At 42.5% G+C, this 27447-nt stretch overlaps 1 protein-coding gene across 3 annotated transcripts in view; it reads left to right on the forward strand.

Moving 5' to 3' along the window:
* Window positions 1-27447, forward strand: part of LOC105477081 (ferrochelatase) — a 67096-nt gene that overhangs the window by 19366 nt on the left and 20283 nt on the right. For 2 of the 3 annotated variants that reach the window (XM_071085275.1, XM_011733432.3), the window contains exons 5-11: window positions 885-1019; window positions 4486-4592; window positions 8203-8301; window positions 12514-12621; window positions 13038-13202; window positions 16140-16199; window positions 16668-25660. In XM_071085275.1, coding sequence (XP_070941376.1) covers window positions 885-1019; window positions 4486-4592; window positions 8203-8301; window positions 12514-12621; window positions 13038-13202; window positions 16140-16199; window positions 16668-16802 — 809 coding nt within the window. In that variant the 3' untranslated portion in view covers window positions 16803-25660. Of the gene's footprint in view, window positions 1-884; window positions 1020-4485; window positions 4593-8202; window positions 8302-12513; window positions 12622-13037; window positions 13203-16139; window positions 16200-16667; window positions 25661-27447 lie in introns of those variants that run through there. The other variant, XM_011733433.3, reaches the window with a different exon arrangement.

A 27447-nucleotide genomic window follows, 5' to 3' on the forward strand; every position in this document is an offset into this window, starting at 1 on the left:
GTTTCAGGGAACTGGGTAATAGGAGTCGGGTGAGGGGGCTTCTGGGAGGAGTGAGAAGCATGGGTCGGGAGACCCAGGCTCTAATTCCAGCTCGACCACCTGCAAGGTATGACTTTGGGTAGTTCAGTTAACCTTCAGAGTCTCTGTTTCCTTATCTGAAAAATCAGGTTTAAATGATTGAAAAAAATATGGCCGGGCGCGGTGGGTCACGCCTGTAATCTCAACACTTTGGGAGGCCAAGGCGGGCGGATCACAAGGTCAGGAAATCGAGACCATCCTACCTAACATGGTGAAACCCCATCTCTACTAAAAATACAAAAAAATTAGCCAGGCATGGTGGTGGGCGCCTGTAGTCCCAGCTACTCAAGAGGCTGAGGCAGGAGAATGGCGTGAACCTGGGAGGCAGAGCTTGCAGTGAGCCAAGATTGAGCCACTGCACTCCAGCTTGGGTGGCAGAGCGAGACTCCGTCTCAAAAAAAAAAAAAAAAAAAAAAAAAAAATAATGCCCAGTGTCTACCATAGTATCTGGTATGCAAGAGGAAGTTATATTTTAGAATCAGTGTTGTTTTTTCCTCCTTTCTCTTGAGACTTTCTTACGCCAGCCAAGAACAGAGAATTAGGAAAAGAAGTTTGAGTTTTAAAACCCACTGTGCAGTAAAGATGTGTGGGTGGGGTGCTGATCCCAGAAAATTGTGATTAAAAGTCCACATACCAGCTGAAGAGTGGATACGATCCAAGGAATATGCTAAACTTGCCTCCACCGTCAGTGCCATAGGAAATTACATGAACTGTTCTTTGTTCTGGGCATTGCATTATGTTCGGTGACTCTGAGGAATCTATATAAAGATTAACACTTTCTCCTTTCCACGTGTGCTTCCTAATAGCCCCTCACAAATACTATATTGGATTTCGGTACGTCCATCCTTTAACAGAAGAAGCAATTGAGGAGATGGAGAGAGATGGCCTAGAAAGGGCTATTGCTTTCACACAGTATCCACAGTACAGCTGCTCCACCACAGGTAAGGGCATCTCTCTGCCAGTAGAAAGGTAGATACGGTGCTGGCAAAAATAACCAAGGAGTGTAAGTACTACTGGAGGGAAGGATGAATCATTTGCAATTTGAATGGCAAATTCAACCTGTCTTCTTGAAACACGAGAGTTCAGGTCAGTCCATTTGAAATCTCATGGTCCATCTGTCCCTTGAATTATTGGCCACTTGGCTGGGAATTACAAATGGGGGGTGGTAGGCAGTAGCTGTAAGTGTTCAGTGCTTTAATGCCATTGCGTCATGGATCCGTAATGAACCTTAAGGCTCTTTTTAGGTTTGTGTGATAAACCTTTTTATGGCTACCCAGATTTTCTTACTGATGTAGCAAATATTGTAACTGCATTTTAAAAGCAAAGATGCCCATACAACATGGGAAATACTGGTATTTTATTGCTGCTGTTGTGCTTCAGTTATGAGTTGGTTGCTGGTAAAACTAAAGCCCAGTTTGGGGTTCCCTTTGCAAAATTTTCTGTGTTCTTGATTTTGGAAAATGTTACTGCTTCTTGTTTTCTGTATATTTAACTGGAGCTGGGGAATGATCGGTGTTTGGCAATCTCTGTATCATTCATTGTAGGCAAAGCTGCTGCTGTCACCCACAGATACATTTGTTTGCATTCCCTTGCAAGGACTGAGGTCAGCACAGTCTTAGTCCCAAATAGCTTTTGGATATTAATGTTTATAATTTCTATAACCATAAGGAGAATCAAAAGGCTATTGAAAAAAGTCAAAGCTTGTTATGTGCCTCAAATATTTGTTCAGAGAACCCATTAAAATGCCTGAGTTCTCAGATACCCTCAAGAGTTGGAATTATCATTTCTTTTCTTTCTTTTTTTTCTGAGACAGAGTCTCGCTCTGTCATTGCAACCTCCATCTCCAGGGTTCAAGCGATTCTCCTGCCTCAGTCTCCCGAGTAGCTGGGATTACAGGCATGCACCATCACACTCAGCTGATTTGTGTATTTTTGGTAGAGATGGGTTTCACCATGTTGGCCAGGCTGTTCTCAAACTCCTGGCCGCAAGTGATGCACCCGCCTCAGCCTCTAAAGCGCTGGGATTACAGGCGTGAGCCACCGCACTCGGCCTGAATTATTATTTTTCTTTTTGAAATGCACCACTACAACTTCAAAATGTCTGGTCATATGTTACTGGAGAAGGAGTCAGATTTTATGAATTTTTAAGCTCTACTTTTGCCTTGTTTTAAGAAATACACCTCAATATGTAAATGGCTGCTCTCACAATTAGATAAATTAAGAAGTTTGTTATTTACATGACAGGAGATTGACTATGATTTGTATGTCAGGGCTGGCTCTAACAAGTGACAGTGTATGCAAACCTTCAGCATGTGCTTAGTTTTCCTTGAGTGTATCTCATAGAAGGACAGGTACATCCATCTATGCAAGTTGTGGAAGGCTTAGGGAAGTACATGAATTCTTCGAGGCCACTCAGGTGCTGTTTATCTGTTGGATCTTTTAGACATGCACTATTGTGGCAGAGCCAGCGTATGTCTTCATCACAAACGAATTTCTCAGTCACATTTTTCTCCTTCTTAATGACTTCTTTGGATTGTTTGTTGAATATTTCCACACAACCTGAAAGAGCTAATGCCAGATGCTCCCTTACACGTATGTCCAGATGCCCTCTTGCACATATGAAAATGATATCCACCTGTGAAGTGTGGTCTGTAATGTGAATATGGTGGTGACAACTTTTTGATTTCTGGAGAGCTTGTTTTTGAACCTTGAATGGAGTCCATTTGAATTCTTCTGTACTCTACTCACCAAAATTGAACCTGTTTCTCGTTTTGGAAATTGAGTCTTAGTCTGAGAGTATATTTGATTTAAAATATGCTCTCTCCTAACATTTTAAATTGGAACGCTAACTAATAGTTCTTATAGTTAGAGAGCCCAGTGGGTTGGTGATGGAAAGCATAGAAATGTTTTGGGACTTGCCCTTTGTTAAGATTGAGGAAGAGGCTGTGTGTTAGACTTGGTTTCATAGGATTCGGGTGTGACCCCAATGCTAACTCCCCTAGACAGGAAAAGGTTGCATTGGGTTGACACCATCTACCTTCGTTTTGGCTTTGAATTTTCATGATTTCCATCTCTCTCTTATAGAATATAAGTTTATTAGATTACTTGTAACGATTTGGTGTCCATTTACTTTATTCTAGGGAATGAGAGCTCACAGGAACCTCAATAATTTTCTCTCCTTATCATGAGGCCATTAATAACAATAGTTATGCTGGGTGCGGTGGCTTACCCCTGTAATCCCAGCACTTTGGGAGACCCAGGCAGGCCAATTACCTGAGGTTGGGAGTTCGAGACCAGCCTGACCAACATGGAGAAACCCTGTCTCTACTAAAAATACAAAATTAGCCGGGCATGGTGGAACATACCTGTAATCCCAGCTACTCAGGAGGCTGAGGCAGGAGAGTCACTTGAATCTGAGAGGTAGAGGTTGCAGTGAGTCGAGATCGTGCCATTGCACTCCAGCCTGGGCAACAAGAGCAAAACTCCGCCTCACAAACAAACAAACAATAGTTACAAAGCTTTTATCGTAACATGGAAAATATTTATCTCTTAATATTAAGTAAAGATGCTCAAAATACTCAGCATGCAGAATTGCATATGTATTAAAAATTACAACTTTGTAAAACAAAACATCTATAAAGAAAAAAACCATATTAGAGTAAAACAATGACTGTAATTAGCATGCTGGGATAATGGTCAGTTTCTTTTTTCCTTTCTTCCCCATCCCATACGTTTCCTATAATGGGATTGATAACCTTTGTAACTGAAAAAAAAAATAACATACTTTTTTTTTTTTTTTTTTTTTTTTGTGACGGAGTTTCGCTCTTGTTGCCCAGGCTGGAGTGCAATGGCGTGATCTTGGCTCACCGCAACCTCCGCCTCCTGGGTTCAAGCGATTCTCCTACCTCAGCCTCCCGAGTAGCTGGGATTACAAGTGTACTATCAGACTTGGCTAATTTTGTATTTTTTAGTAGAGACAGGCTCTCTCCATGTTAGTCAGGCAGGTGTCAAACTCCCGACCTCAGGTGATCCACCAGCCTCGGCCTCCCAAAGTACTGGGATTACAGGCGTGAGCCACTGCGCCCGGCCAACATACTTTCAATTGTAAGACTTGGTCCCTGCAAATATGACTGCTTATATTTCATAACTCTACAGTCATCTTGTTTTTCACTAGAACTGACATCAATAATCTTTGAAAGTCCATTGAAATTGATTGCTTTTTAGTGATCTTCATTTGCAGGGTAGTTAAATCTATATGCATTTTAGAGTATTGAAATGATTGTAATTAGACTGATTCAGTATAGAAGCAGTTACCTGCTTTGAACTTATATATACTACCTTTACGAGTCTGTTTTTTATTTTCACCATAATCAAAATGCATCTACTAAGTGGCCTCTGTCTATTTCAGGCAGCAGCTTAAATGCCATTTACAGGTACTATAATCAAGTGGGACGGAAGCCCACGATGAAGTGGAGCACTATTGACAGGTGGCCCACACATCACCTCCTCATCCAGGTAAGCCAGTAATTGCCAGCTGCCTGTCACCCCAGCATCTAGTGTGTATCAGCTTCTTGTCCCTTCTGGGTTTGTGGATGTCCTTCTGAGCCTTACTGTTCCTTTGCTTAAATTGTGTGTTAGGGATTAAATAAAAGTATTATATTCTTGATTTATTATGAAAAGAGAAAATACATTTAAAGATTAAAATGATTAGAGTCTTCTTTCTTCAGATTAATGCTATTAGTCCCAAACCATAACAGAACAATATTTTGAGTTTTGTGTTTCCTATGACCCGAAGAGCATTAAAGATTGTGCATGGTGTTTCAGTTAACTCGCATTTGTAGGCTGAATGACTGACCAACGAATTAAATTTTCTATTTTCTAAATCCTTTAAAATGTCAAAAGATTTTTAAAATGTAAAAGTAATATATCTACATTTTCTGAGACATGAAAATAAATTGAATGTTCCAATAAAGTTTTACATATTAAATTTCATATTTCTTCTGTACAATTTATATATATAATATTTTTATTAACAGATGCTTGATTTTAGGAGAATAAATTAAAATTACAGTTCTAAAGTTAATAGCTTTGAACTGATGTTACTATATTCTTTTCTGCCTGTCAAAAATGAGAGGGCAATTGGTAAAATATTGCCCTAAATTAGGCAAATATAATTTTGTTCTGCTAGTAGAAGTTTCTGCTTTTGAGTTATTTTAGGTAGGGGAAATATTAAGTCATTTAGATTTTATCCATTTTATTTTTCACTCCCTGAACCTTTTCTGACTCTTGGCAAAAAACCCTACTAACAGCTTTAGAAGCCTGGTATCACTTAAATCTGTGACCACTAGATGGTGCTAGACATCATTGAAATCAGGCCAGCTCTCCCCAGAGCAGTGTTCCTTAGGCATATAAAGAGTTAACACTTGGGTTGAAATCCAATTTTAAGTAAAAAGTGAAGGAGCTTACCCTTAGGGGTGGGTGTAGTTGTGGTCTCTGTGTGCACCATTGACGGCTGTGTTGCTGGGTCCAGCCAGTACTGCCTGAAGCACCAGCAGCCTGGGTTTTGCTCTGGGAGGCCTGCGATTGGAAAGGAGGGGGGTTTCAGGTCAGCATTGACATGTGGTAGCAGGGAATGGAGGGATCTGCACAGCATCTGCCTGCCCTGATCAAGTGAGTAATTAGATTTGCATTAAAATTCAGCCCTTTGAAAAGGGGGGAAGCAGAACGCTGGAAAGGTCTCTTAACTGAGGAAGTCTCTGTTCATAAAATGAAAGGGAATTTTAGAGGCATTTATCCGCCCTCCTAGATGGTGTGATTGAAGGCTCTGAGAGGCTCGGTGCCTCTTTCATTCTGCAGAGAGGTTGCGCCTGGAAAATACCGCAGATGGGTTTTAGGTGATTTAAATAGCACTTCTCCTTACCCATGGCGCCTCAGTTTTGAAGACGGCTTAGAGGCTGTTGCAGGCCGTATGATTTGTGTTTTTACTTGCAGCTTTGCAAGCCAAGAAAAGAAAAGCACTAAGCTTTGGATATGATATGACATTTTTGGAAACCAGAAAACAAAACCCTAAACTAAAACAAAAAATATAGTTTAAAACTACAAATTCTGTTTCGAATCCACATTTCTACTTGGCATAGGTAGTGATTGCTCCAAATAGCCATTTTATTACTGTTTTCTCTAATATTGGTATTTATCTAGCTGTTGGATTAATTGGGGCAAATTTATGTTCTAGACTCCTGTATAAACCTTGCAGTGGGCCTCCTTATCTAGGCTGAGGCCCAAAAATAATCCTTTCTGAGCATCCTTAGTTTCCAAACACTGCAAAGACCAGAAAATATTGGTTTTGTTTGTATCTAATCCTATCACATTTACTGAGAATTTGCATTATAAATTCTGAAAAGGGAACTGAACTTTAGGTACCATTTTATGCCTTAGGATATTTATTTGCCAAATTTCAAGAGTTCTGGAAAGATTAATAATATCTCAATATTTATTAGGGAATAGTTTGCTTATCCCATAGTTTTCACTGACCACTGATATATCAAAATACCAACAAGTGCAGATTTACATGTTTCTGATCAATTGTCCTTTATAGTTTTTAAAAAGTTACAAAGGACAATTGGGAAATAATTTGAGATATGCAGAAAAGTTACAAGATTAAGAACAGTATAAGGAACTCTCATCTACTCTTTTACCTATGTTACTGTGTTATTAGTATTTCGAGACAGGGTTTCACTCTGTTGCCCAGGCTGGAGTTGAGTGGAAGGATCATAGCTCACTGCAGCCTTAACCTCCGGGGCTCAAGTGATCCTCCTGCCTCAGCCTCCTGAGTAGCTGACCACAGGCATGTGCCATTATGCCCTGCTAATTTTTAAAAATGTTGTGGAGATTAGGTCTTTCCATGTTGCCCAGGCTGGTCTTGAACTTCTGGGCTCCAGCAATCCTCTCGCCTTGGCTTCCTAAAGTGCTGGGATTACTGGCGTGAGCCACTGCGTCTGGCCTATTGATGTGTTATTAACATGTATCTCCTACTTGCTTTATCATTCACATGCCCTGTGTGTGTATGTATGTGTGTGTCTCTGTGTTTGTATATACATGATTTTTTTCTGACCCTTTTGAGAGTAAGTTATGCATATATCATCATCCTCTAAACCCAAACACTTAAATGTGTGTTTTCTAAAATCAGGAATATTCTCTTACATAACCACAGCACAACATTCAACTTCAGTAAATTTAACATCAATATTTAAACTTTTACTTAATCTACATTCATATTCTGATTTTGTCAGTTGACCCATTTGTGTGTTTTGTAGCATTTTTTATAAGCTAAATGACAGAATGATTAAAGTATAAGATGAAAGAAACCCCCTCAGTTCTGGTATTTCAGCACCTATCGACGTGAATCAAAGTGCCGGCTAAACGAAGGGAGCTCCCTGGTCTGGTAGACAGAGGTTTGGAGGGAGAGGCAGGAACCGTGTTCTTGCCCAAGTTCCACAGATGTGACTGAATGAGCCCCTAAGTTTACCACATCTTTCCTCACTCTGTGAATTTAATGGGTGGGTATCACCTATCATCTGTTGTTGTGAAGGTTTTTATAAAACTTAACTTGATGGGGATACGAGGCTCAGAAGAAAATGTTATAAAAATAGAACAGTATTTTCTTATTTCCCTCCTATTCCTGACTAATGTATTTAATGTGGTATGTCTGAAAGCCAAACTAAGGAGGCTTTAGAAAGACCCTGTAAGCTGTTTTCCTGCTAACAGAGCAAATGAGAAGTCTTAAAACAACTTCTCCTTCCCATCTGTGTTTCCTTTCCATCTGGAAGCGTGCCCTGTCCTTCCCGAGGGGAAGCAGATCCACAGCCCGCATTTGCAGTGAGCCATTAGCGAGCTTTAGAAGTTTCCCAGCAAATTCCCTAGGCCCCCTGAAACCGTTATGATCCATTTTGATGATAAACCAATGCTGAGAGGCTGGACTGTTTGCAATTTTTTTAAAAAGAGAGTTCTGATTTTTTGAGGGTTGCTCTGAGATTTTTGGTGTAGGCTTCATTTTAAAAATATTTTCTTTTTCCTTCCATTTCTTTCTCCCCTTCCTCTTTATCCTCCTTTCTTATTACTCCCTCAGTGCTTTGCAGATCATATTCTAAAGGAACTGGACCATTTTCCACTTGAGAAGAGAAGCGAGGTGGTCATTCTGTTTTCTGCCCACTCATTGCCGATGTCTGTAAGTACGAACATTTTCTTGGATGACCTAGTGACAGAGGATTGGGTGATTTCATTTGCTAAATGTGTGAAATGGGTCCAGCTTCCATTATGTCCTAAGCCCAGTGCAAGAATGAATTCTCAAATCTCAGACTTGGTGCTAACGTAACTAGCCTCACTTCTTAAAACCTCGTAACAATGAATCCAAATTATAATAATGTAAGTAGATCTTTTCCTCTTTTCTTTTATTTTTTGAAACAGAGTCTTGCTGTGTTGCCCAGGCTGGAGGGCAGTGGCGCAATCTCGGCTCACTGCAACCTCCGCCTCCTGGGCTCAAGCAATTATCTTGCCTCAGCCTCCCAAGTAGCTAGGATTACAGGCACCCACAACCATGCCTGGCTATTTTTTTATATTTTTAGTAGAGACTGGGTTTCACCATGTTGGCCAGGCTGGTCTCAAACTCCTGACCTTAGGTGATCCACCCACCCAGGCCTCCCAAAGTGCGGGGATTACAGGTGTGAGCCCCACCACACCTGGCTCCTCTTTTCTTTAAAACGATAACTTGAAGATATATTCATATATAAGACTTTCTAATAAGTGGGACAGTTAAGAGAAGGCTGCTTTTGCCTGCCCTGTCGGCAGAGCTCAGCTTGATGTTTCTGTGTGTTGAGTGGAAGGGTCTCCATTCAGACAAAGCGCTCTCAGTCCCATGCTTTTGGATGGACTTATTAGGGGCTGTTTGAATTCCAGGCAGCCATTGCAGTTTGCTAAGACTCAGGACCACATTTTTGCAAGTGAATATAGAGCATCAAGTTGGGGTCTGGCTGCTCCTTAGTTCATCATATTACTCTAGGCTATTCATCCAGATGCTACAATCTGTGCCATAGCTGTTATATTGTTCGAAACAAGAATGATCAAGCTAGTGTACTGTATGATATATAGAAGTGCTTGGAATAAGTAACCAGTTTCATCTGCTCAGAACTGGCATTGTATCCTAAAACCAGTGCTTTCCAAGCCAGAGAGGTGGATAATTACATCTTCATAGGTGTGATTGAGGTTTTAACAACGTCGGGAATGGAGCCAGCCTCAGTGTCTGGGCCACGCTTGTAACTGGGCCTTACCGCCCCCTGGTGGCCACTAGGGCCAAGCCCTTGCAGATCCTCTACTCATTTTCTCTGCTGTGGGTGGGCGGTAGGAGGCCCTGGAGATAAATTCCTTTCTTCTGGAAGCGGGCCTATTTTAATGGGTTTGCTTTTCCTTTTCTGGTGTCATACAGTGCTTTTCACATGTCCATCCTCCTGCCGCCTCATCCTATGTAAGGTGAGACCTCGCCTGAGATGCCAGAAGGGAAGCTCTTGAACCAGCCCAGAGCAAACACATTTGTTTGTTTGTTTGTTTGTTTGAGACGGGGTCTCGCTCTATTGCCCAGGCTGGAGTGCAGTGGTGCGATCATAGCTCACTGTAGCCTCCACCTCCTGGGTTCAAGCGATTCTCCTGCCACAGCCTCTTGAGTACCTGGGACCACAGGAACACACCACCACGGCTGGCTAAATTTTGTATTTTTAGTAGAGACAGGGTTTCACCATGTTGCCCAGGTTGGTCTCAATCTCAAGTGATCCACTTACCTTGGCCTCCCAAAGTGCTGGGATCACAAGCATGAGCCACTGTGCCCAGCTGAAACCCATTTTTGTATGTGGGGACTCCAGGTGCTGCCTTGCCTCCTCTCACCCTGGCCTCGCTTCCTTATTCTTTCACCTGGGGGCAGAGCACGCTGCCTCCAGGTTATTTTGCTGGTCGAGCCTTGTTGTGGGACCGGGAAATGCTGTGATGTCATAAGGATAAGTCAGGTATGGGGAGGACAGTTGGAGAGGTGAGAAAGAACAATGATCTAGCACACTCTTCTCTTCCGCTACGTTCACTTCTGACAACTTTTTAAACTTTTTATTTTGAAGAAATTTTTAGACTTACAGAAAACTGGTGAGGAGAGTGCAGAGTTACCCTCTACTCAGCCTCTCCCAGTGTTGACATCTTACATAGCCATTGTACAGCTACCGACACTGAGACCAGTGTTAACATCTTACACAGCCATTGTACCGCTACCGGCACTGAGACCAGTGTTAACATCTTACACAGCCATTGTACCGCTACCGGCACTGAGACCAGTGTTAACATCTTACACAGCCATTGTACCGCTACCAACACTGATACTTGGCTTCTCTTTCATCACCTTGATTTTATTTGTTTATTTATTTATTTTTGGTACAGGATCTCACTCTGTCACTCAGGCTGGAGTGCTGTGGTGCAGTCACGACTCACTACAGCCTCAACCTACCAGACTTGGGTGAGCCTCTCACCTCAGCCTCCTGAGTGGCTCGGACTACAGGTGCACACCACCACACCTGGCTAATATTAGTATTTTTTGAAGAGACAGGGTTTCGCCATGTTGCCCAGACTTGTCTCGACCTCCTGGACCCAGGTGATCCACCCACCTCAGCCTCCCGAAGCACTGAGATTGTAGGTGTGAGGCACCACGCCCCGCCACACGTTGATATTTTTGAGGAGTCATTTTTAGGATGTCAGTTGTTTTGTGGTACGTCCCTCCATCTGGGTTTGTCTGAAGTTTTCTCATGATTAGATTGCAGTTATGCATCATTGGCAAGAACCCACAGGGGTGTGGGGCCTTCCTCTGTGCATCACACCCGGGGGTCTGTGATGTCGATGTGCTTTTCTACTGGTGATGTGTGATCCCTGGTCACTTGTTTAAGGGTGTGTCTGCTGTGTTGATCCATCCTAAAATTACTGTTTTTCTCTTTGTAATTAAAAATATCATGGAGGAGATACTTTGAGACAATATAGAGATTCGGTTATTCCTTATACTTTGCCCCTAATCTTAGCATCCATGGGTAGATCATGTTTGTAGCAATTACTGCATTGCTGTCCTATTGGCAACTTTGTGTTTCCTTCATTCCTTCTACGTTTATGCCTCCCATGGCTTTTAAACAGACCAGTAGTAATAATCATAAAATAGTTTGTCAGTGTATATATGTAATTGTTTTTTTTTGAAATGGAGTCTTGCTCTATCGCCCAGGCTGGAGTGCAATGGGGCAATCTTGGCTCACTGCAACCTTTGCCTCCTGGGTTCAAGCAATTCTTCTGCCTCAGCCTCCCGAGTAGCTGGAATTACAGGTGTGTGCCACCCCACCCGGCTAATTTTTGTATTTTTAGTACAGACAGGGTTTCACCATGTTGGTCAGGCTGGTCTCGAACTCCTGACCTCAGGCAATCAGCCCGCCTCGGCCTCCCCAAGTGCTGGGATTACAGGCATGAGCGACTGTGCCCGACCTGTCAGTATACTTCATTTCACCAGTATTCTTTGAGCACCTGCTATATTCCAGTCACTGTTTCCAGCCATATCATAGGGTATGGGAATGAAGAAAACAGAAAAATCTTTGTCTGCAGAGAGTAGGGAGAAAAGGTAATAAACATAATACATACGAAAATGGTATGGTAGATTAGCATATAATAGATGTTATAGAAGAAAATAAAGCCAGGTGAGGGCTAGGGAGTCAGCACACAGTGAATGTTTAAAGCATTAAAATTTGCATTGAAAATTTTCAAAGGTGAGTACAAGGGATCGTGTATGAAACATTTGCTGTGCACAGAGTGTTTGCCTGCTGTCCATTGTTGCAGGAAGGGTGGGGAGAGAGGAAGTGGAAGGTGTGGGTCATACTCTTGGAGGTGCCCGTAACCTGCACTGATGTGCTGCTGCTTTCCTCCTCTAATTCCACCAGGGTTTACTGTAAATCCAGCCGTTCTGTACATTGTCCATGCAGCACTGTTTCAGTTCCTGTTGTGAAATCAGCTACTCCCATGACCACCACGTAGAAGTTCCCATCCTGCCCAGCTTCTCTGTGTCATCTTCGTATTTCAGATGAGGGAGAGAGAACCATCCTTCTTAGTTAGATCTTGTGAGTCTCCCATGAATAACATGGAACATAGAATTCTCCACCCTCTTAGGGACGTTAGAGATGATTGAGTGCGGTGTTTTTCTTTGGCTGATGATGAAGTGGAACTAAGGAAGTTTGGTGATTGAACTCAGACCATGTCATCATTGGTGCAGGAGACAGAAAGGGAAGACTTTGTTCCAGCGCTCACACCATGCCAGCACATAGTCAGAGGCTCTCGGGGCCTTCCCAGTGTTAATGACTGAACACCCATTGTGTCTCCACTGCAGGTGGTCAACAGAGGCGACCCATATCCTCAGGAGGTAAGCGCCACTGTCCAAAATGTCATGGAAAGGCTGGGGTACTGCAACCCCTACCGACTGGTGTGGCAATCCAAGGTAGGTGGCTTCCACACTGGCGGGCAGCCAGCTCTTTTGGTAAAATTTATTTTATGAGTTGTAAAATGGTTAGATTTGGCTCTTACACATAGACAGGCTCTTCCATAACCTGAAGGCTCACCGTGGGCAGAAAGAATCTGCAAGTGAGTAAGATAGAAGGGGAAATCAAGTGACTTGTGGAGTTCCGTTGGTTTAATATTTTACTTTTAGCTGCAATGACAGAAACTGTTATTTATTTATATTGAGGCAACTACTAGGATTCAAGTTTCCATATGAAAATATCAAAATCCATTCAAGCAGGTGTAAAGAGTGGCTCTTGCCCCCAGTGGGCAGTGCGTGTGCCCAGGGGGGCAAACGGGTACTACAGACCATCAGGAGGCATGGCCCACTTACACATTCGTCTACCTTTTGCATAGGTTGGTCCAATGCCCTGGCTGGGTCCTCAAACAGACGAATCTATCAAAGGGCTTTGTGAGAGGGGGAGGAAGAATATCCTCTTGGTTCCGATAGCATTTACCAGTGACCATATTGAAACGCTGTATGAGCTGGACATCGAGTACTCTCAAGTTTTAGCCAAGGAGGTAAATGCACCCATCTGCCTTTATCCCATCATGACTTGTTTTAAAAGGAAATTTTCTCTGCAACTAACTAATGTGTCATTCAAAATATTGTTTACTGTATTTGTTTGCATGTACGGTGTCCTCATTCTCCTGAATAATAATTCATCTGAGTAATAATCTCAACACATTGAGTAAATTCCATGCAGTAGAAGGGGAAACCTGTGCTTTCCTTAAACCAGGTGCCCCAGGGATCACTGTGGCTGACATCATTTTGTTTGAGTTACTGGGCTACTCGAAAGTAATAACAACTACACTTCTTTAAGAAAAAAGAAATGTACTTCTCACTAATTCCAAAGGAAAACATTTTATTGTTTTATAATTTCTTTTCTTTGCCTAATAGTGACCTTTACTCAGGGCTATTACATGGCTTCTTGTTGGGTGTCAAGGCATATAGGAGTCATTGTCATTTAAGAGAAGAGCGTGAAATGAACGTGGAAGCAATGTGTGGTGTGATTTCCTTGGCCTCTTTTATGCACTCACTCAATTAGCTGTTTGCTGCCGTGTTGTGATCAGTCTGATTACTGAAATAACAAATACCATCTTCGGTGTCTTGTAATATGAGATGGATGTGAATTGTCATGCAGGATGGAGAAAAACTATTGTTCATCTATGTCCTGCCTTTTGAGAGCCGGCCTAAAACCTATGTCAAATTTATAGCTTTATTTTTATGGGAAGTGTGGAAGCATTGGGACCCAAGACACCCTTTTCTCCCTTTCTGCCAGAGTTTCTGGCCCTGGTCACCCCATGTGTGATAGATGGAGGCCCAGCCTGCAGGAGACTTCACCCTCTCTGGGACTGGGCAGCAGGTGGAGGGCAGGGGGGAGAGTGGGTAGGGGCAGAACTTGAGCCAACACCCGACCCCCATGGAATTTGAATTTCCATGCTGGACATCAATCAGACGTGGGTGAAGTTAGGGAGCACCTAAGTTTCTTGTCAGTGGTTCTGACACAGGATTTGCAGGCAAGTTGTAATTGGCTAAGAAGTGGTTGCAGCATTGTCTATGGATTTTGTTGAAAGATGCCTTCCGTATTTCTCCATGAGCTGGCTAATTGTGAACTTGCTAAAACTTCAGTGAAAATAGAGTTTATACCAATATATTTGGAAAACAATTTTTTATTTTAAATTTGTTATGATTTTATACATTTGCTTAGAGATGAAATCTGGCTCTCTCAACCAGGCTGCAGTGCAGTGGCACAGTCATAGCTCCCTGCAGCCTCAAAATCCCGGGCTCAGGTGATCCTCTCCTCAGCTTCCTAAGTGGCTGGGACTACAGGTACACACGGAATTTCAGTGTGGATATATATTTTTTCTAGTTAGTGTATCGCTGACGACTCTCCCATCAACATTGTTGGAGAATGCCCTTCACCAACACTGGTTATTCTGATGTAACTGACTTTTATATGAAGTTTGAGAATATAGCCTCTTCAGTTGAGATCCATGTGTTTGCTGAATCTCAATGTTTTTCCCATGCCAGTCTCCTGATGTTAATGCTAATCTAAAAGATCAAGTAACTGAGGCCAGGTGTGGTGGTTCACACCTGTAATCTGAGCACTTTGGGAAGCTGAAGCAGGTGGATCACCTGAGGTCAGGAGTTTGAGACAAGCCTGACCAACATGGCGAAACCCTATCTGTACTAAAATACAAAACTTAGCCAAGCGTGATGGTACGTGGCTGTAATCCCAGCTACTCGGGAGGCTGAGGCAGGAAAATCACTTGAATCCGGAAGGTGGAGGTTGCAATGAGCTGAGATTGCACTACTGCACTCCAGCCTGGGCAACAGACCGAAACTCCCTCTCAATAAATAAATAAATAAATAGATAAATAAAAAATATCAAGTAACTGAAAAGCTATCAGAAGAAAAGGGAGAGAGAAGAATCCTAACTACCTGAGTAAATCATGATTAGATTGTTTTCAGTTATTAGGCAGTGGCTATTTTTGGAGCCAGGAGTAGGGATGGTACTGAAACAATCCTCCCATTGTTTTTCTTTAGATTTTTCTCCATAAGAATATATTTCAGGCCAGACTCGGTAGCTCACACATGTAATCCCAGCCCTTTGGGAGGCTGAGGCGGGTGGATCATTTGAGGTCAGGAGTTCAAGACCAGCCTGGCCAACATGGTGAAACGCTGCCTCTACCAAAAATACAAAAATTAGCCAGGCATGGTAGTGGGTGCCTGTAATCTCAGCTACTCAAGAGGCTGAGAAAGGACTCCGTTGAACCCGGGAGTCAGAGGTTGCAGTGAGCCAAGATCGCGCCACTGCACTCCAGCCTGGGTGACAGAGCAAGACTCCATCTCAAAAAATATATATATATGTGTGTGTGTGTGTGTATGTGTGTGTATATATATATGTGTGTGTGTGTATATATGTGTGTGTGTGTGTGTGTATATATATATATATATATATTTAAACCCAACTCTGAATTGGATCCAGTGTAGGTCCAATATACATTTTATAGTCAATAAGTTAATTTACTTCATTTTGGCACTTGGGATCAAAACAAGTATGAAACTATATTTAAAGCAACATTCTACTTAGAGTCTGTAAAATTATGCACTAGTAAAAGAGAATAAAAAAAGAATGGCAAACAGATTAAAATTGCTTGAGAATTTCATCAAGTGTAACCACAAAAAGGATTTGCAAACAAACCACCTGTAGGAAGGTAACGGGAAGGGGAAGGACATAAGAATTGAGGAATAATTTATGATAACAGAATCAACATACAGCCCCACCCCGTGACTGTTTTTCATTAATGAGCAGTCTGTGAACAGTTGAAGTCAGACTTTGAATTGTGTGTGTGTCTGTGTGTATTTATTTTTTTGTAGCAGTTTCTTTGAAAAAAAAAAAAAGAAAAATAAAGTATGTCTGTGTTTTTCCTCCCTTTTCTCATTTGATTCAGTGTGGAGTTGAAAACATCAGAAGAGCTGAGTCTCTTAATGGAAATCCATTGTTCTCTAAGGTATCTACAGTGTTACAACCGTTTTAGTAGAACATACCAGAGAGTAATCCTCTGAGAAACTCTTGCAGAATATTGGTTTTTCTCACATATTAGAACATTTGGAGTTCCAATTAATTACAAAAATAAAATCGAATTCCTTATCTGCTCAGTCTTTTTTCCTTCAGATAGCCCCAATTTTCTGATTTCTACCCACCTATAACTATGTCTGATTTAAAACCTGCTTTCCAGAGAAAAGGCCTAGTGGATGGGGTAAGAGGTTTTCATTTCCTGAAATCTCTGTTTTAACTTTCTCTAAGCTGAGGATTCTCAGGAAAGGAAGATGCTGTAGAATTTGGTTCAAAGGGCTCACCACTCGGATGAAAAGAAACCCCAAGCCAGAGTGCTGACCTGGGCAGCTGGAGGAGGGGGCATGGCAGACGAGCAGACCCTGTGCTTCTCATGCCTCTTTGCCTCTTGTCTGTCTTCCAGGCCCTGGCCGACTTGGTGCATTCGCACATCCAGTCAAATGAGCTGTGTTCCAAGCAGCTGACCCTGAGCTGTCCGCTCTGTGTCAATCCTGTCTGCAGGGAGACTAAATCCTTCTTCACCAGCCAGCAGCTGTGACCCCACTGGTGGACCCTGTGGCATTAGGCAAATGCCCAACCTCCAGATACCTCCGATGTGGAGAGGATGTTATTAGAGATCAAGGAAGGAAGTCATCCTTCCTTGATATATATACAGCCTTTGGGTACAAATTGTGTGATTTCTTGAGGATTGGACTGTATTGATGGATTTCTATTTTTGTATAACTATACAGTAAGCATTTGTATTTTCTCTCTCTAGGTATGTTACTAGTTTGGAATGTCCACTAGGACCTTTAATAAATGAGTTAAAAATGTATCTTATTAGACACACCTATTTTAAATAGAGATTTTGGCTTTCTTGCCCAAAAGCCTCCTGAAAGGGTACAGAGAGTCCCCTCTGTGGGCTGGCAGTGTGAATGAGATCTGTTTAGTCTTGTGCCTATAGTTGCTGTTTTTTAAATGAACATAGTTGAGTATTTGAAGTGAATTTGAAAAAGAAATGTTACTTAATCTTTCCCTAAGCCCATGGGTTACAGAGTGCTATGGAGGCAATTTGGTTACCTGCAATGGCTGCTGTTGCCAGCGAGGCTACCATTCATTGGTCATCTTGGTATTTGTGTATTAATCTCACTTTCCTCAGTGTAAAAAGGAATCAAGTACAGATTTCAGAAGTGCCCTGAGATTCCCCATACACCCAAGGCTAATAAACGTGTGCCAGTACAGTGTTCATGATACGTGCCTTGGTGGGAGTCTGTGGTGCCACAGGGAAGGGGCTCCCACTGCTTCTGGTCTCCAAGGACAGTGCTGCTGGAAAGGCTAACGATGAGCTTCACCCTGGAGCTCCTCCCGGGACCTTGCAAGCCTTTCCATCCAGCATCTTCTCTTAGTTGAATGCCTTCTTTCTATACATTTGTTTTCAGAATTATTTTATAAGGTCAACAGTACTTCACTTGAATTCTTTCTTAATTTACAATTTTTTATTATAAAAATTTATAGCCATACAATGGGACACGTGAAGAGTACAGAAAAGTAACCACTTTAATGAAATAACTATTATCATAATATCGTATTTCATGCTAGTCCTTTCCTGTAGATATTTTTCATGCCATTGTCACCTTGGATTTGTGAGTGAAAAGTGTTTCTAAAAGTATAGAAATAATATCAGATCAGAATCTGATCTATATTTGTATTTAAATGGATTAAAAGATCCCTGGTGGTTCCATGAAGAATTTGTAAAGATCACTTTCTCTTTCCTCCAAACCCTGAAACTTTGTTCTTCAAAAGAGCATTTTTTTAAAGCCAGTTTATAAACTGGAAGTATTAGGAGATTCATAAATCTTCTATATTGAGAATTGGCTGTGTTAATAAATATTACAACATCATTAAGGTTTTAACTAAGTTTGATTCATGCTGTCTGTTAAATCAAAACTGATCTAAATCAAAATTATTCAATGTGAGGAGCTTTTTTAATGCAGGAAAAGAAGCATGCCATCCACTTGAGTTAATAGTTTTCCCACATTGATGACAGCCCTCTTGAGTAGCGTCTACGTTTTTAAAATTTCAAATTGGCTTTTCTATTAGTAGACTGTGTTTCTAGAGAAAGATACAAGGCATAGGTAATTGTTTAGGATTTTCCTCTAGCCTTTTTGGGGATTAGGTTCACAGTAGACTTTGAGTGACCATCCCACCATGAGGTGAATTCTCTGGGTTAGTGGTGTGGTGCTGGAAGGAAGGTTATTTTTGGAGCCACTCTCTCTCCTTAAGGAAACTTCCCAAGGGTCTGCTTCAATTCTTCAATGAAAAAATAGACGTGAAAAAATATTTTTATGGAGATGATGCAGAAAACTCCAGTTCAGGAGCCCTTGCGAGTATATCTGAAGCAATTATTTGCTAAGGAAACCTGAATTGATAGTGCTGTGCTGTCTGAACTAATGTCTTTGATGCTGAGTTGGGACCAGACCAGCTTTTACAGCGACAGGCAAAGAGGGATTTATTGAGATCGCTGCTCATGGCATTTGTTATTGTAAGAAGTGTTGCCTTTGATTGTTACTAACCATGGATGGGTAATGGTCATACACTAGGCTAGCGTTTGGTAGGACAAAATCTTTTTAGAGCTTTGAGAATTGTCATCCTGTTGGTCAACTTTGAAATACAAATGTTTGCCCTGGTAATTAGCAGGGAACTACTGGCAGTTTCTTCAAGCTGTATATGTACAGATCTGGCTTTTAATTGATGAATCAACTTCTACAGAAACTTTTGCAAGGACAGTGTTGATAAGGCAGTTTAGCTTGCCAGGGTGATGACAACGCCCAGGTCCCTGCATGTACAGTGCTTTTCTAAAGAATATGCATTCTTGAACTACTTTTTTAAAAGTCAAAATAAATTTTTGCACTCAAAATTTGCTTCATATCAGGAGAAATGAACTCATTGTGTGTCTGTGTGGTTTTTTTGTTTGTTTGTTTGTTTTAAGATGGGAGTCTTGGTGTGTCACCCATGCTGGAGTGCAGTGGTGCAATCTCATCTCACTGCCACCTCCACCTCCTGGGTTCAAGTGATCCTCCCACCTCAGCCTCCCAAGTAGCTGGGACTATAGGAGTGCACCACCACGCCGGGCTACGTTTTTATATTGTTTGTAGAGATGGGGTTTTGCCATGTTGTCCAGGCTGGTCTTGAACTCCTGGGCTCAAGGGATTCTCCTGCCTCAGTCTCCCAAAGTGCTGGGATTACAAGGATGAGCCTCTGCACCTGGCCCTGAACTCATTATTAAAAGCCCTTTAAATGTGAGGCTGGGTGCAGTGCCTTACATGTGTAATCCTAATACTTTGGGAGGCTGAGGTTGGAGGATTGCTTGATCCCAAGAGTTCAAGACCAGACCCTGACTCTACAAAAAATAAAGTAAAAATTAACTGGGTGTAGTGGCACATGCCTGTAGTTCCAGCTACTTGGGAGGCTGAGTTGGTAGGATTGCTTGAGCCCAGCAGTTTGAGGTTGCAGTGAGGTGTGATTGCACCACTGCACTCCAGCCTGGGTGACAGAGGAAGACCCTGTCCCAAAATTAAAAAAAAAAAAAAAAAAAAGAAATACTGGAGACTGGGTCATTTATAAAGGAAAGAGGTTTAATCGACTCAGTTCGGCATGTCTGAGGAAGCCTCAGGAAATTTACAGTCATGGCAGAAGGGGAAGCAGATGTCTTACATGGCAGCAGGTGAGAGCTTAAGCAAGCGGGGAAGAGCCCCTTATAAAACTATCAGATCTTGTGAGAACTCACATGAACAGCATGGGGGGAACTGTCTCCATGTTTCCATCTCCTTCCACCAGGTCCCTCCCTCAACACGTGGGGATTATGGGGATTACAATTTGAGATGAGATTTGGGTGGGGACACAGAGCCAAACCATATCATTCCACCCTGGCCACTCCCAAATCTTATATCCTTTTTACATTTCAAAACCAATCATGCCTTCCCAAGAGTGCCCTAGAGTCTTAACTCATTCCAGCATTAACCCAAAAGTCCAAGTTCAAAGTCCCATCTGAGACAAGTCAAGTCCCTTCTGCCTGTGAGCCTGTAAAATTAAAAGTAAGTTAGTTACTTCCAAGATGCAATGGGAGTCCAGACATTGGTAAATGTTCCCATTCCCAATGGGTGAAATTGGCCAAAATACAGGGGCTACAGGCCCCATGCACTACTGCACTCCCCTGTGCAAGTCTCAAACCTGGCAGGGCACTCCTTAAATTTTTTTTTTTTTTTTTAAGATGAGTCTTGCTCTGTTGCCCAGGCTGGAGTGCAGTGTGATCTCGGGTCACTGCAAGCTCCGCCTCCCGGGTTCAAAGGATCATTCTGCCTCAGCCTCCTGAGTAGCTGGGATTACAGGTGCCCGCCACCACACCCGGCTAATTTTTGTATTTTTAGTAGAGATGGGGTTTCACCATCTTGGTCAGGTTGGTCTCTAACTCCTGACCTCGTGATCCACCCGCCTTGGCCTCCCAAAGTGTTGGGATTACAGGTGTGAGCCACCGCCCCCGGCCTACTCATTAAAGTTACAGAATAATCTTTGACTCCATGTCTCACCTCCAGCTCACGCTGATGCAAGAGGTGGGCTAATCTTTCTCATAACTTGGGTATTTAATTCAAGAAACCCTAACTTAAGGCATGTAAAAGAGATCCTTTGCTCAATCTGATGCCATTGTGTTTATCCAAAGTGTATTATCATTACCCACAAAGGGTGAGAGAGTAGGCTGCAACCATACCCCAAGTGGAGTGAGCAGCAAGACCTGCCCCTGCTCAGAGTGTAGGTGATCGAGGGCACCTGCTTTCCTAGGGGCTCTGCCGTATGAGCTCCTCTCGATGCGGCAAAGGACCACCTTGCACAACCACAGCGGGAAGGCAGAATTTAAAGCTGGCAGCTGTAAGAAAGCGAACATCTGTGTGTGCACACGGGGGCGCGTGAAGGCGCAGGTGCATCAGCCAGGAACCTCCAGTTCGCCTCGTAACCTTCTCACCTCACCTGAAATCCCTTCTGCCAGAATCCTGAAGGTGGTCCAGGAACGTGGCTCCCAGCGTTAGGTGGAAATGGGAAATTCATTGAGATGTCACAAGCTGGAATAAGAAAATTCCGAGCTCACTCAGAAATGAATGCCCTAAGTTAAGATTATTCAGCTTCTCAGTTGTTAATAGCAAAATGGAGACCTGAGCGTGGATAACTTTTGGTATCTGTGGGGAATCCTGGAACCAATCCCCACCGATATAGAAGGACAACCGTCCACAGTACTTGAACGTATTATTAACTGTATTCATTATGTATGTTAGATGCCCAGAACATATTTATCCTGCATATCTAAACGTTTGATCATTTTACAAACCTTCTATTTTTTTTTTTTGCCAATTTTATCCAGCTAGACACTTGTGCAATATGACTGTTATCTGATCTTTGCCTTAAATGTTGTGCTTCTTTTCCATATGCACATATTTTGCAAAATATAAAGTGTGTAGAGCTATATAGCACTGAGCCAAGTGGTGGGTACCTGCGGGTGCTTCAAAGAAGTAAACTGATGCTGCTAACATTTGTTGAATGGCGCGAACATGATGAGCAATAGCAGGTGGTGCCCTTCAGCCAGACCATTGCTCCATGCGTGTGATGCCTCTTGCCAAACAGTAGTTCTGGGAGGTGGTTGCCTCTAGAGAACACATTCCTAATATCCTGGGGTCCCATGAGAGAAAGAAATGCTTTTGCTTTTGATGTGGGACTCGTATTAAGCCTTTCTTCAGGAAAAAGGCAGTGAAAAATGCACCCTGTGATAATCAGTTTCTTACAACATGCTGTGATAGTACCGGCTTCATTGTTTTTAGCTGGAATCATTAGCTTCCATTTTTAGAGTAACAGCTATTGGCTAAATTAGGCTACAGTAGGCCATTAAGATGGATGTTGGAATTAAAAACATTTTTGGAAAAAAGCCTGCTTTGAGCCTTTGTTAGAAGCCCTTGGGCAGAGATCTGGGTCCTGTTTCTGATTTCTTGTGAGCCTTTACTCTGACAGTTTTGTTTCCAGAAACACACTCTTAGCCTGCTCCTGAAATGGGAACAGACAGGCCAACTTCCCCTCTCCAGTCTCCCCTGCGGGTCAAAGCTTTACTTTCCTGTCATGTTAAGAAAGAATAGATTTAACCTCGAGAATCCATGGAGTATTCTGTATTCTGTATTCTTACCTTTTCCTTATTTTAAAAAAGTGTACATATGGCATGGAATTGATTGCACAGGCACATGACATGTTGACTTGTGAACCCATTGTTAAAATTTCAAGTTAACAATCATTAAAATAATAACTTTCAAATTAAGTTATGTTAAAAACAAAGGTAACATTCAAAATTCATTGCTTTCTAATTATTTCACCCTATTTTTTGTTGTTGATTATTTAGACTTAGGAAAGTGATGGGAAAAACGTTAATAACGCAATACATAATTGTTTCTGCAACCATTACATTGTGATATTCACAAACACTTGAACACTTGAATAGTCTTCCATTATCTGAAAACTATTATTCAATTTATCCAAGTGAAGTATTGGCATACAAAGAAGTTGTTTCATATTTGCATTGCTCATTAATGTAAACAAAACGTCAATATGTGTGAACTATGCTTGTTGATCAATTGCAACCACAGGTTGGTTGCAGATACAAGAGCTTGGTAAAAATCAACAAAAGCATTCTCTGAGGATGAATTGGCTATGTGGAAGTTATAGGAAGGCGTATTGTGTATTTTATTATTATTTGTAAATTGTGTGTTCCACATCTTTTAGATAAGTAAAATTTATAGTAAACGTACTCTCACACATACATATATGCATAGATTGTTTTTCAGATTGCTGGTTAGTCACCATTTACCAGCACACTGCTGCCTAAAAGGGAACTTTTCTGGGATGATGGAAATGATATCTATGGATTGCATACTTGTATTGTTCTCCACATTCATGATATAGAGAGGGAGCTCTCTCTATAATCACTGCCTATTTGGAACAAAAGTTACTTATGCCACAGTGACTAGGGGCATAAGTCTTTTTAGTAAGATTCCATTTGTCTTCACCAAAAACCCATGGGCCTGTAGTACTAACAGAATCCATGGAAAGTGATTCCCAATCCAAGTTCCAGCCAGAGGGCTGAAAGGGACAAAATCTTTCCGATGACATAGGTCTGTCTGAAAAGTCCACTTTTTACTTGTCATCTCATCCAGCCCTGGAAACTTGTCACGGGGGAAGACCAACGCAGCAGTGGGGAAGCACCCACTTCAGGGGAGCATGAATTGCTCATTCTCAAGATTTGGCAGTGGGGAACCAAGTGGCCTCTGGGAGGGCTACACCTTACAGCGTCCATGACTACACTGGAGAGAATGAGATGGAACACTGTGTGCAGAGCCGTAGAGCTCCAGCTGGTCCCTGAAGGCAGCCCACCTTTTCACTAACACTGGTGAGACCCTCTCACCAACGTGTCCCCATCATACTCTAGAGCCTTGGGTTGCACGGTCCTGTTTTTTCCTGAAGCAAAGCAATCTTTTCCCCAAGCTACACTCCGCAGACAAGCAGCTTCTTTTATTTGTATCTTTCTCCTGTCAATTGCATGACAGAAAAGAAAAACTGTGTCAAGTAGTGAATTCTAACCCCTTCCTATGCCTCACAGCTTGATGCAAATAAAGACAGCTACTCTAAGCAGCCACTTCACCTTTTTGTGTCCCCCAAGCCTCTCCCTGGGCCTCTTCTGAACTCCTGGTTCACTCTGTTTCTGCGATGCTTTCTCCTGTTTCCAGTTGCGGTGTTATCCTTTGCTGCAATCCCGTGATCCTCAGGACCTAGGAATATCTTCCAGGTTTTATGCCCGATCCCTTCTGAATCCCCCAAAGGCCGAGTACCGAGCCGAGCCATGGTGGCATCCAGCAGCAAAGGCTAGCCTGGCTTTACCTTCCTAAGAGCCGAATGTCTCTCCAGGAGCATGATCAGACATCTCATTGCAGCTGTAAAACATGAGGTAGCATTTTGAGGTTATGTGGCTGCTTGGTTACATTCCCTTCTCAAAAAAACTTAAATGGGTTTCCCTAGACTGAGGATATGCACAGCCAAATGCTCCTGCCTGCATTAGAGCCATCTGGGCCAAATTATCTCCTGATCATGTTTCACTCCCAGCTGAGTCGTCCTCAAGTACAGCGTAGAGACTGTTCATGAAGCACCAGTGAAGGCGGCCCAACGACTGGGAAACCAGAGGACAGGGGGCAAACATGTTATCAAGGCTTTCGGCTCAGGGAAGTCTGACTTCGGGGCAAGACTGGGTTGTCTGACACAGACGTAGGTACCGCCGTGGTGAGCAGGACATTCTTCTGTCCATGCTCAGAGCTTGGCTGTCTGTTTCAACCACTGTTTGGGTCCATCAAGTTTAGAAACAAAAGAAGTGTACTAGGTGGGCTTTCTTTGACTCTGGGGGAAACACAGCAAAAGGAAACAAACTTAAGTGACCTCAAGGAGGGATGGAGAGTGGGTAGATTGGCAAGGTTTGTAAATACATAAACAGTTTTCTGAATAATATGTTATTTTAAAACAACATTCACGGCCTGCTTAGTCTGTGCAGCTGTAGTCCTGCTTAATTAAAGCAGGGGTTTGGAGGGATTGACCTTCATTTGAATGTATGAATTTTTCTTTCTGAGACTGCATCCAGTGGTGTGCTGATCAATGTTTAATCACAGGCTCTCTGGGAGAAAAGAGAACCCTGATTCATAGCATTTGCTGATTTCCATGGTGTAAATACTACCATTGCTGCTGGCTCCAGGCTACCAACATGATATTACTGATCATAGAGTTGGGAAGAGTTGTTAAAGATTGGCTTTCCTGAGCCAGCACGAGCCAGTGGCTGCACATTGCTGACTCTATTCCTTGTCAGAGATCTCACTCACTATGTACTCTGGATTGTTCCCCCACCTTGCTCCCTTCCTGTCCTGAACAGAGCGGAATCCTACAGAACCTAAGAAGTAATGGGAGCATGGGGAGTCCAAGGAGTGATAAGGCAGATTATTTTCACGGCAGTTGGAGCACTGCGACAATGGACATTGGGAGCCTGGAGTAGACACCCTGTGGACCACAGCCAAGGGCAGCCTCTCTTCAGAGAGGCCTGAATGTGCCTGCCTGTGGGTCCCAGGATGGAGTGCAGTGGTGCCATGATAATTCACTGCAGCCTCGAACTCTTGGGCTCCCCCTGCTTGTTTCCTGAGTTGCTGGAACTACAGGTCCATGCCACCACACCAGGGTAATTTTTATTTTATTTTATTTTTTATAGAGATGGGGTCTCTCTCTATTACCCAGGCTGGTCTTGAACTCCTGGCCTCAAGTGATCCTCCTGTCTCTGTCTCCCAAAGTGCTGGATTACAGGTATGAGTCACTGCACCCAGCCTTTTAATTATTTTTTGTATGTTTAAAAATCTTTAGCATTATAAGACATCCGCTCTGCCCACCCGAAAAGATGGTGTGAGAATAATCTGAAACAACGTGTAAAACCAGAGTGTAGACTAGAAAGGGCTTTGTATCTGTAATGGACTATTATTCATTAACATCTATGACTATTTGGACATGGTACCTAGGTCATAATTTTAAAATATATTTTTCTTACTAAAAGGTATTTTAAAATGTAGAAAGTAAGATACATAAAAAGGGGAAATTACCTATTATCTTATGACACTTCGATGAAACTAACCCCACATATTTTATGCATACTTTCAAATTATAAAAATACTCATGTGTTTCTTCTATACTCCGTATTGCTCACTTAACATCTCATGGATATGTCTTATTTGTCATGACATATTACTAAACAATGGTTTTGACAAATATCCTTATAGACAAAATCTTCGGGCATATCCTTGATCATATCCATAGGAAAAGTTATTGGAAGTGGGTTGTCTGAATCAAAGGATATTCTTGCAGATTTTTTTTAAAGGATGAAATGAGAGCACATATGTAATGTGTTTAGTACAGTGCAGTGCCTGAGATATGTGTGTGTGCATGAGTGTATGTATGTGTGTTAAAGGCCCAATAAATGGTGGTGATTATGAACTTGTATTAATTTGGTTAGCATACTTTTGCTGTATTGTTCTTAGTGGTGTTACAGTGTTTTTTCTGGGGGTATTATGAAGAGAGTGTGATGGCAGGAATCTAGGGGATCAGTTCTCTTGTCCTGTTTTGTTTCTGTTTTTTGAGACAGGGTCTTGCTCTGTCACTCAGGCTGGAATGCAGTGGCATAATCCTGGCTCTCTGCAGCCTTGACCTCCTGGGCTCAAGTGATCCTTCTGCCTCAGCTTCCCAAGTAGCTGGGTGTATAAGTCTGTTCTCACACTGCTATAAAGAACTACCTGAGACTGGGTAATTTATGAAGAAAAGAGGTTTAATTGACTTGCAGTTTCTGCAGGCTTAACAGGAAGCATGACTGGGAGACCTCAGAAAACTTACAGTCATGGCAGAAGGCGAAGGAGAAGCAAAGACCTTCTTCACATGGCAGCAGGAGAGAGAGAGAACAAGGGGGGAAGTGCCACATGCTTTTAAAGCATCAGATCTTGTGAGGACTCACTACCATGAGAACACCAAGGTTAAATCTGCCCCCATTAACCAATTACCTTCCACAAGGCCTCTCCTCCAATTCTACACGAGATTTGGGTAGGGACATAAATCCAAACCATAGCTGGGACTATAGGTGCACCACCATGGCCAGCTAATTCTGTGTGTGTGTGTCTGTAGAGATAGTGTCTCCCTGTGTTGCCCAGGCTGGACTCAAACTCCTGGGCTCAAGAGATCCTCCCACCTCAGCTTCCCAAAGTGCTCGGATTACAAGTGTAAGCCACCACACCCGGCCTGTCCTGCTCTTTCTGTTCCTTGTTACCATTTACTTTTGGTCACTTGCTTTGATAGGGTTATAGGAAGAATGTATTGATGGGCATAGGAAGAAGAGACAGATGACAAAGCCATTTGTTCTTACTTATCAATAACTTTGCGAAGAGTCTTGAGTGTTAAAAAAGTTGAGTTTCAGGTTGGAAGAACTTGGGGGATTATGTGTGAATTTTACTTACCCTTTGCGGGTCTACAGGTACCTCAGCATTGCCTGAGTGTGTCCTGAGTGCCCTCCTGTCCCCAAACAGCTCTCAGCAGGCTCCCAGAGGGCAGAGCCA

The sequence above is a fragment of the Macaca nemestrina genome, chromosome 19 (assembly GCF_043159975.1).
Source record: "Macaca nemestrina isolate mMacNem1 chromosome 19, mMacNem.hap1, whole genome shotgun sequence".
Taxonomy (NCBI): Eukaryota; Metazoa; Chordata; class Mammalia; order Primates; family Cercopithecidae; genus Macaca; species Macaca nemestrina.